The sequence below is a fragment of the Lepidochelys olivacea genome (genome assembly GCF_965140295.1).
Source record: "Lepidochelys olivacea isolate rLepOli2 genome assembly, chromosome: 6".
Taxonomy (NCBI): Eukaryota; Metazoa; Chordata; order Testudines; family Cheloniidae; genus Lepidochelys; species Lepidochelys olivacea.
The window spans coordinates 14963211-14973367 of record NC_140416.1 but is presented as its reverse complement, the minus strand read 5'-3'; the positions used below and the strand labels follow the sequence as shown (position 1 = coordinate 14973367).

Genomic DNA, 10157 nt, shown 5'->3' with positions numbered 1-10157 from the left:
CCCTCCCCGCTCTCCCCCTACAATCCCAGGCAGTGTGGGTGGGAGGTGTGGGGGGTGGAAAGGCGGGAAGGTGAAAATATATCACTTTTAATGGTGAATGACAGGGAGTGGGTTTAAAATGCTGTCCCAGTTTGCCATATAAAAGAGGGGAGAGCATGGCTACACTGCGGCCACTACAGCGACACACTACAGTACTGCAACCGTGCTGCCATAGCGTAAATGCTTCTGAGGCCGACCGAATGGGTTTTCCCGTTGATGTAGGGAACCCACCTCTCAAGGGGTAGTTGGCAGGTCAATGGAAGAATCGCTCAGTTGCGCTAGCTGCATCTAGACCGGGAAAGGGGGTAGCGGGGAGTTGGGTCAACCTAACTACAGTGCTCAGGGTGCAGTTTTTTTCACAGTCTTTAGTGCCGTAGCTAGGTCAGCCAAAGTTTGAGGCGTAGCCCAGCCTGCGGGTATGTTTACACAGCATTTGGGAGCAAGTCTCCCAGGCCAGATCAACAGACAGGCTAGCAGGGCTCCCACTCGTGCTCTAGAAATACGGTAGCTGTATAGACACAGCTTTGAAGCTGCGGTTCAAGCTCCAAAGCGTAGGAAGCGGGGGTGGGCTGATCTGCTGCAAAATATCCAAGGCCCTGTGAGCCGTCTGAGGCCCAGAGGGCTGAGAATACAGGCTGGCAGCATATTTGGATGATTTTACTTGGTAAAGAGCCAGATTAAGGCAATCCGGAGCCACAGGCCCACCACAACACAGGCCTCCTGGGTCCACTCCTGAGCTGTGGCCCCGCTCCTCATTTGGAGTTGCAGTGGCAGGGAGGCCCATTTCCTCTCCTACAGAGGAACAGGCGGTGGCATGGGCCCCCCGTCTCTCTCCAGGAGCAGCAGGGTCCTCCCCCTTTCCTGGGGACGCAGGGGTGTGCTTGGGTGGGGGGAGTAGGCCCACTGTACTCTTCTGCTGCCACACAGAGTCCTCTTCTGGGCAGTGCCCCCCATATAGCCCTGTTGCCACGGGGAGGTGCTAGGGGTGCTGCCTACCCTCTCACATCCTCCCCAGGTGAGTTCCCAGCCCTGAGAAGGGTTTGGAGAGCAAATCCCAGCTCTCCTGACCTCCCGCCAGCAGCGCCTGGCAGGCTGCCTCCCCCTGCCCTCCCGGTGATGGCTGCCTCCTCCCCAGTGTGAGCACAGAATCCAAGAGGCAGAGAGCCAGGCTGGCTGCTCCAAAGCAGGAGCCCACCAAGGATAGAGCCTCAAGGCAACAGGGTGCAGAGGAGCTGGGACGTGTGGCTGAGCGGAACTGGGACGTGGGGTTGAGGGGAGCTGGGGCGGGGGTTCAGAGGGGCTGAAGCTGAGGGGAGCTGGTGTGGGGGAGTTCAGAGGAACTGGGACATGGGGTTGAGGAGAGCTGGGGTGGAAGTTCAAAGGGGCTGAAGCTGAGGGGAGCTGGGCTGGGGCAGTTCAGGGGAGTTGGGGCAGGAGTTCAGGGGGCTGAAGGGGAGCTTGTCCAGGACAATTGAGGGGATCTGGGGTGAGGGTTCATGGGGCTGAGGAGGGGCTGGGGGGCATGAGGGAAGTTAGGCCAGGGCAATGAAGACGATCTGGGGTGTGGATTCATTGAGCTGAGGGGAGGCTGGGGGGTGTGAGGGAAGTTGGCTATGGCAATGCAGGGGAGCTGGGGTGAGGGTTCATGGAGCTGAGGAGGGGCTGGGGGGCATGAGAGAAGTTGGCTAGGGCAATGCAGGGGAGCTGGGGTGAGGGTACATGGAGCTGAGGAAGGATGGGTGGGGGGATGAGGGAAGCTGGCCCAGGGCAATTCAGGGGAGCTGGGGCACAAGTGTTCAGGGGGCTGGAGCTGAGGGGAGCTGGTGTAGGGCAGTTTGGGGGACCTGGGGCACAGGGGCTCAGGGGGCTGAAGGGGAGCTGGTCCAGGACAATTGAGGGGATCTGGGGTGAGGGTTCATGGGGCTAAGGATGGGTTGAGGGGGTGAAGGAAGCTGGTCCCGGTCAATACAGGGGAGATGGGGCACAGGGTCGGGGGCAGGGGGGCAGAAAAGCGTTTATATTTCTTTAAGCCATGCTAGCCCCATCCTCCCACAGCAGGTCTTTGCTTTGAACGGGTGTTATCACTTCGTGTATTGCACCAAGTGAGCTCAGGTGTGTCAACAGCTTCTTGTAATTCTCAGGTATTAAGCTGTTATTACAGGAAATACTGTAAGCAACTCTCATGATCTGTTTCGTATTAGCACCAGCGTGCTATTTACTGTTTGTTTTTATTGTACTCAAATTCTTGGAAAAGAACTTCAGCAAAATTCAGCTTTAGTGTAATTTCCTTGAAGTCCATGTCTAAGACAGGCTAGCAAAGCAGCTGGAAAGGTGATACCAGATAGCTTGGGACAGGGTGGTTAACCTGAGTGTTTCCTCTTTCTCCCATAAGCATCTGCATCTGTAAAGGCCGGAAATACTTGAGACGTGGGGAAGACATTTGTATAGCACCATAAACTTACCTTGCACTTCAAACATAGAAAGAACCATGGTCCCTTGCCATAGGAGCTTAAAGTCGAATGCTGGATTCTGCAAACACTTATGCATGAGAGTTACTGTACTCATGTGAGTAACTTTACACACATGCATAAGTGTTAGCAGGCTCTGGGCCTAAATCAGATTAGACAAACACAAAGGAAAACCCAGGATGACCGGTGAGAGGAGGAAACAAGGGCATTCCTGAGGAGATGTGATTTAAAGAACATTTGAATGCAGGAGTGGCCGATCCAGGCACAGGGGCAGTGTGACAGAAGAAACGGAACTGAAAGCAGGTAAAATAAATGAAGGGAAGAGCAATGACCAGGATGAGTAATGAGGATAGAAACAAAGGGTTCATTCGGATCCCATTCTACTCTCCCTGAAGAAAGAGGTGTCATGGAAGCCCTGAAGTCTAGTAAACCAACTGGCATTTTATTAAAGAATTAAAGAAAGCAACCAAATGTCGAATAGAAATGTTAAAATACAGTTAATTACAGAAAAAATTACATTATTAGAGCTTGCAGGGCGGACATAGCTGTCATTCTAAGCAGGGCACTGAATCAACATTTCAGACAGTTATAAAGCTATATGGGCAATTGTACCAGGTATAAGTAAATGTGACCTGATTTACAATTTACAATCAGGCAGCTGATTGAGATTCTAACAACCTTTAAGAATCAGTTAGACTTTCAGGCATTACAGCACAAAGATCTTCAGGAACATCAGCAGAAAGTGGATCATTTCAAGCGATTTGGAGTGCTGGGATGTGTGTAAACCTACCTTCACCGGGAATCTTTCACTCTATAATAGATAAGTGAATGTGCAAATTGTGTGTTTGTGAAGTCTTCCCCTTTGCAGTCCGGCACAAAAGCTGGACACAGCTGCAGTCCTTGTGCTCACAGGAACACAGACACTCTTTCCTTGTACTTGTGGGATGCAAGAGCAAGAAGACACTCTGAAAGGATCACGGAGGAGCTGAGTCCTAAAGGGAAGCTGTAACTCATGCCCAGCACAGCCCAGTGAGTAACTCATGAGCTACAGCTTCCCTTTAGGACTCAGCTCCTCCGCACTCCCTTCAGAACTCCCTTCAAGAGAAACTCTAACCAGTTTTAGCTTAGGAATTGGTGCTATTTGTCAACAAGTTGCTATGTCTGAGAGTCACCACGCAAAGGCAATTTTAAAGCCCTTTGCTGAGCCCATGTTAAAGATGCCAGCCTGAACCAGTGCTGGATGAGCCATTTAGCGCTCTCATTAAAATAGCATGATTTGTGGGTTCTAAATGTATTTTTTTGGGATTTGTATGCTGGCTTGATCAGGGCAGGAAATGGTTTTCCCATCCTGTGAACATTTTTGAAATTTCAAAAATGAAACGGAGACCTCTGAAAATGTTCACAAACAAGAAGAGACAGACAACCCACCCCCAAGTAGCCACTAGCTCAGTGGTTGGGACACTCAGCTGGGCTATGGGCCACCAAGATTCAAGTCCCTACTCTCAATAATTCAGGCAGATTCAGTCTCTCAGATATGTGTCCTGACCACTGGGCCATTGGCTATTGGGGGTGGGGTTGGGTTCTCTCTCTCTCTGGTTTTGACCAGAAATTCCACGCTGGACGTCAGAAGGCTTCCTGACGAAAGTTTAGTTGAAAATGCTACATTATTGTGAAAAGTGTCTTTTTTTGCTGAATAGGCATTTTCTGATGACAAACCTGTTTTGTTGAAAAATTTCCAACCCGCTCTAGTAGAGTGCATTGAAAAGGGCTGTTTTTGAAAGCCTATTCTGCCACCTTTGTCATGATGGATATTAATTTATCCAATGAGTAACCTCCTGTAAGTCAATAGAACTACTCCAGGAGTAAGGTTCTACTCAGCATGAGTAAGGATGACAGAATTAGCCCCTTAATTCTCTTTTTTTTCCCTCCCAGGGCTCATAGACTCATAGAAGATTAGGGTTGGAAGAGATCTCAGGAGGTCATCTAGTCAAAGCCCCTGCTCAGAGCAGGAACAACCCCAACTAAATCATCCTAGCCAGGGCTTTGTCAAGCCGGGCCTTAAAAACCTCTAAGGAAGGAGATTCCACCACCTCCCTAGGTAACCCATTTCAGTGCTTCACCACCCTCCTAGTGAAATAGTGTTTCCTAATACTATATAGGGAGAGTAAAATAGTTGTGCCAACCAAATTTGTTTCTATTTCTCAAGGTCCAAGGAGAGAAATCACTCTGTTAACAAGATAAGAGAACATTGTTACTGGTTAGGGATGTTTTGTTTCTTTGATCCCATTATCTTCTCTAACATTCAAGGGTATTAAGTTAAAATTATTTGTTGTAGCAACATAGGAATTGCCAGACTGGATCAGATCCAATGTCCATCAAATCCAGTATCCTGACTCTGACCGTGGCCAGCACCAGATGCTGCAGAAGAAGGTGTAAGAACCCTGCATTAGGCTGATGTGGGACAATCTACTGGCTGACCCTCATTTAAATCCCATCCTACTCTCTCATCGTTAGAGATCGCTTAAACAAGGGGTTTAATATCGCTGCCCAAAAGAGTTAGCATTAACTGTTACAGCTCCGGATATTCTTCATGGCCACACAATTGTCCAACCCTTTTTTGAATCTTGCTACATTCTTGGCCTCAGCAGTACCATGTGGGGCCAAGTTCCACAGTCTAATCACACAGCATGTGAAAAAGTATTTCCTTTTATCATTGCTGAATTTGCCACCTTTTGGGTGAAATCCTGGAAGTCAGTGGGAGTTTTGCAATTGACTTCAGCTGAACCATGATATCACCCTTTAATTTCATCAAAGGGCCCCTTAGTCCTGTGGTATGAGACAAGGAGAACAGAAGCGCTTGATCCACCGTCTCTGTATCATTCATTATTTAACATACTTTTATTATGTTCCCTCTGATTTGTTTCCTTTCTAACATAAACAATTTCAGTCTTTTCAATCTCTCTTCATAGGAGAGTTTTTCCAGGCCCTTGGTTTTTCTCATCACCTTTCTCTGAACCCCCCCCCTCGTTCTGCAATATCCTTTCTGAGGACTCTCCACACAGAATTACAGAGCAGGCCACACTATTGATTTATACAATGACATTAAAATATTATCAGCATTACTCTCCACACCATTTCTTATGCATCCTAACATTTTGTGTGCTGTGTCTGACTGCAGCGGCACATTGAGCAGAGGGCTTCATTGAACTATCTAAAATGATGCCAAGGTTACTTCTTATCATACAAGAAACTCTAATTCCTCCATATGCTTTGACACTGCTGTTTTTCACTTTCTCTACCAGATGGCTCTCTTTTACCGTTGTAAGGTCAGTATGGCAGTTGTACCGAACTCTATTTCCTTTATAGCTTTTCAGCGTATCCTATTGTGCTTTATGGAATTAGAACACTGCTGTTTGTGTCAGTCAATATAAATTGATTTTGTTATTTTATGTTCTTAGTCTTAAATGTTTCATGGGTCAAATAGCATTTTTCAACCGACCACCTATTTCTAAAGTGCCCGTCACCCTGGTGGTTTCATGCCACTGCTGCAAATCACATTCCACTCTGATCCTGGTTCTCAAAGGATTTGTGGGACTGAGCAGGATTTGTGAAAGTCTGAACTGCAGGCAGTGTCCTGTGAATAAAGATGACTGAAATTTCTTGAACTAATTTGTTGTTGTTGAAAAACAGGCATTTTTCTAAGCAGAAAAACGTCTTTCTTTGGCAAAGCTGATCTCCAGTGATGTTATGCTAGGCCTGGAACCTACTTTGTGGGATTTTAATCAGTTTATTCATGTAAAATCTGTTTTCCCCTAAAAGAAAGGGTGTACGTGGTTTGTTTCATCATTTGCCATTTCTAGAAGGAGATGATGACTGATTTTAAGCAAGTGGGAAAGGGTGAAAATTCTGCTGACGTGGTCAGAGATGATCTTCAGGATTGTAGTCTTCATCACCACTATAGTCTTCATCGCCGTTGTAGTCTTCATCGCCATTATAGCCCTCTTCATCACCCTTGTCATCTCCATCTCTCTTAATAGATTCTCCATTCAAGCTAGTGAGGAAGAAGCATGAGGATGTTGTGAATATGTCCTGAGTACCCGAGATCACAGCCCCTGTTCCCACGGCCACGCACACCACTGTGGTCACATACATGTGGTCTGTGGTGCTACTGGAAGTGTGCTTTTGGCCCGAAAGTGATTTTAATCTCTGTGCTCCCCCAAGAGCAAGGTCTGCCATGCGTGTGATGGAACCATGTATATCTCCCCATTTATCTTCTCTTTTAACCCCCCCCACCCTTCTGGCCAGTGTCTGTCAAGCAGAAAAGACTAGCTGGGATATTCTTTAGAGTCCATCTGTGTAATTCCTTAGTCAGCGGCAGGAGTTCTTATTGACTGATACCAGCCACACTCTCACCATGAGTGCACTGTCTCCTCGGCATCCTCAGACCCTGCCTGCTGGGAGAATGGCAGACTGGGATTAAGAAAACGGAACCCCTTGAATGGAAACAGAGAACATGATCACAAGACTACTGGCCTGGCCCCATTCTCAGACACCCGCACTGGGGACGTGGGATAATTCAAAGCACAAATAAGTGGAAGGGCCTACTCTAGTGGGAGTTAGCGGTGGGATTGATCTGGAGAAAAAGGGCCAGATTCCCTGGCCTGATTCGTTCCCTCTCTGCTACTCTAATGGTGCAAAGGGGACAGAAACTGAAGCTGGGCCCATCTTCCCTGCTGGAGATTTCCCAAGCATATGGGAGTCCATAATAGATCCAGTGTAGCTGGATCCTATACCATGCCCCTGTAGAACCCAACATAGGGGGTGTACTGGGGGCAGGGAGAGTTGGGAAGGAGGGTGAAACCAAAACCCAGAAACACCTGTTAGTCATTTCTTATGACTTCTTTCTTTCTGACTATGTCAGGGAAGCCAGGGGTCACTTACAGCAGTGGATGCAGCTTACATCTTGCGCTTCTCACTGCATCATGCAGCCGTTTCATTCCTGAATCTCCCAGCACATCTTGATTGATATTCAGCTCTGTCAGTGACTGGTTTGTTGTTATGACAACAGAGAGATCTTCCCAACAAGCAGGGGTCAGACCACACCCGGTCAGCCTGCAAGAGACAGGGACATGCCAACACAGGCATACCATGCCTGGTGTACCCCCACATTTGAAGCCAAATTCATCCCTGAAGTAGCTCAGAGTTCTACCAGGGATCAATTGTCCAATGCATTCATAGCTTCATAGATTTTCAGGCCAGAAAGAGCCATTATGATCATCCAGAGGCAGACTTGCAAAGGTACAAATGGTCGGTAGGTGCCAAACTCCCACTGGTTTTCAATGAGGCTTAGGCACGTAATTACCATTTGTGCCTTTGAAAATTTCCCTTCTAGTCTGACCTCCTGCATAAGGCCGGCCACAGAATTTCACTCGCATCTCGGTTGTGATCCCTGCATTTAGGCCAATAACATGAGGATGAGCCAGAACATATCATTTAGGATGACATGTTATCTTGATTTAAAGGCTCCAAGAGTTGGAGAATCCAGCACATCCCTGAGCAGTCTGTTCCAGTGGTTAATTACCCGCATAGTTAAAAAGTTGTGTTCCTCAGGAGATTATTTTATGTCATAATTCAGTGAGAAACATCAGTGATTTCACAAAAACAATGAGGGGACCTCCTTGTTGTTTTTGCTGATACAGACGAACACGGCCACCCCTCTGAAACCTGTCACCACGCAAGGCAGTGATTTGACAGTGTGTGGTGCACGTACTTCCCACCATGTGGATTTCGCTCTGCGAGCACTTGCTGACTGTTCTACTAATTTATTTCGGTGTTATCTGAAGGGGAAAAGAGTTGGCCAAATTCATTCCTGGCCTTATTCCACTGAAGTAAACTGGAGATAAATCAGGGATTCATTTGCCCCCAGGATTCTGACTATATTAGGTAAAGCTGCTGCCAGCTGAGAGTAGGTATGAAAACCTGACAATTGTCTTTCTACCCTGCTGGGGTTCAGCAGGATGCTCCCCAATTTAAGGTTGGCAATTTTTTTGGGAACATTGCTAGTGCAATGTAGTCCATTTGAAGCTCTTGATGGTTCTGCACAAATCTATATCTTGGCAAGCTGCTGGCCCAATAGGCTCACACTGAAAGGGTCACCTCGTAATCACTGCATAAGAAAGAGATGGAACCAAAAGCACAAGACAAAGACAGGGTCAGCAGAAAAAACCCAGCAGCCGCTGGAGAGAGGGAGATGCAAGGAACAACAAGAGTGATTGTTACAATCTCACAATGCCAGTGTGACTCTAATAGGTGCATACTGGCATCCGGTTTTGCACATCAGCTGAGGTTTCATTATAGTGCCACGTGGTGGCTTTTGGGCTGTCACTCCTGTTTTTGCTGGAAAGTTGTCCATACAACCTGCCATCCCAGTGGGTAATATTTAATGATTTAGCTGGCAGGCTCCTCATGGGCACCAAGTTTTTGAATGGACCTGGATGGGTTTAGAGGCTGAACTACGTTGACCGGATGTTCCAATTTTATAGGGACAGTCCCAATATTTGGGGTCTTATCATATATTGGCACCTATTACCCTCCACCCCATCCCAATTTTTTACATTTGCTATCTGGTCACCCTCGGCTGAACATCATTCTCATCCCAGGGCAGAGGCAGTTCTGCTATCGGGGCACCTGTGTCACTTCCTTGCTCAGAAGGAGAGACAATAAAACCAAGTGTGGACTCATCCCTATTCTCTGCACCATACCCAGATGTTAATTTAACTGACTGGACCCTGCCTAAAATTCTGACCAAGGGCTGGCACAGAACTGTACCTGTTCTGTGGTCAAACGGAGCATTTCACTCTCCAGAGCGGCCAGTTTGGCACATTTGATGACCACTAAATGCACCCCTACCCCTTAAAAAGAAAACAGAGACTGTCTACAAGCCTTCAGTGGGGCAATCTGTGACAAGCTGATCCTGGTATGGATGGGGAATGGATGGGACTGTCTGGCGACTCACATTGCTAAACGTAGAAAGATCCCACTTCTGCCAGAGATCAAGGAATAGCAGCAATTGCTGGAGATGTTTAAGCAGCCACACTGTGTTGCCAGAGAAAAACGTGCCCAGATTAGCCAGAAAGAGCAGAGCCAAGACCAGCCAATCACAAAGGAAGCCTCTGGTATCTTACCTTAGTTTCTGTAGTTTGCAGTCTGGCTGTCTCAGCCCATCACACAGAAGCTTCATTCCTGCATCTCCCAGTTTATTATAGCACATGTCCAGCTCTCTCAGGGACTGGCTTTTACTGAGAACGGCAGAGAGAGCCCTACAACAAGCTCCTGTGAAATAGCAGTTGGACAGCCTGCAGGGGAGACAGGCAGAGAGGGCAGCGATCAGGCCTCGTGAGTCTCCCAGCTTGCCCTGGGGATTCCCATTTCCTGGCACCCTCTGCTGGCCTCCTAAGCAGCTGCTTCAGTTCTCTGCTCTGAGCAGCATCTCTGTGGGTAGAGTCCTGGAGGAGTCCAACCCGAGAGGCATTTCCTACCGTGGCAGCCCCGTCCAGCCTACAGACACAGAGGTCTGCATAAAGGAAAGCCCTCTGGTCTCAATGGGCTCAACCCTGCAACGCTTTCACATGGGAATCTGTGCTGAAGGAT

At 47.8% G+C, this 10157-nt stretch overlaps 1 protein-coding gene across 1 annotated transcript; it reads right to left on the bottom strand.

Annotated features, from left to right (window-relative positions):
* Positions 1-6310: 6310 nt before the first annotated feature.
* On the bottom strand, positions 6311-9814 carry LOC311523083 (ribonuclease inhibitor-like). The gene is made up of 3 exons (XM_084632800.1): positions 9692-9814; positions 7449-7619; positions 6311-6558 (listed from the first exon to the last, which is right to left on the bottom strand). The coding sequence occupies exons 1-3, from the start codon at positions 9775-9777 to the stop codon at positions 6426-6428; spliced, it is 390 nt and encodes a 129-aa protein (XP_084488926.1). The 5' UTR covers positions 9778-9814; the 3' UTR covers positions 6311-6425.
* Positions 9815-10157: the final 343 nt, after the last annotated feature.

Coding starts and splice junctions, on each gene's coding strand:
- LOC311523083 (XM_084632800.1), bottom strand. CDS start 9,777: ATGTGCTATAATAAACTGGGAGATGCAGGAATGAAGCTTCTGTGTGAT. Junction 7,620..9,691: donor TGCAAACTACAGAAACTAAG/GTAAGATACCAG, acceptor TGTCTCTTGCAG/GCTGACCGGGTGTGGTCTGA. Junction 6,559..7,448: donor TGTAAGCTGCATCCACTGCT/GTAAGTGACCCC, acceptor CTTCCTCACTAG/CTTGAATGGAGAATCTATTA.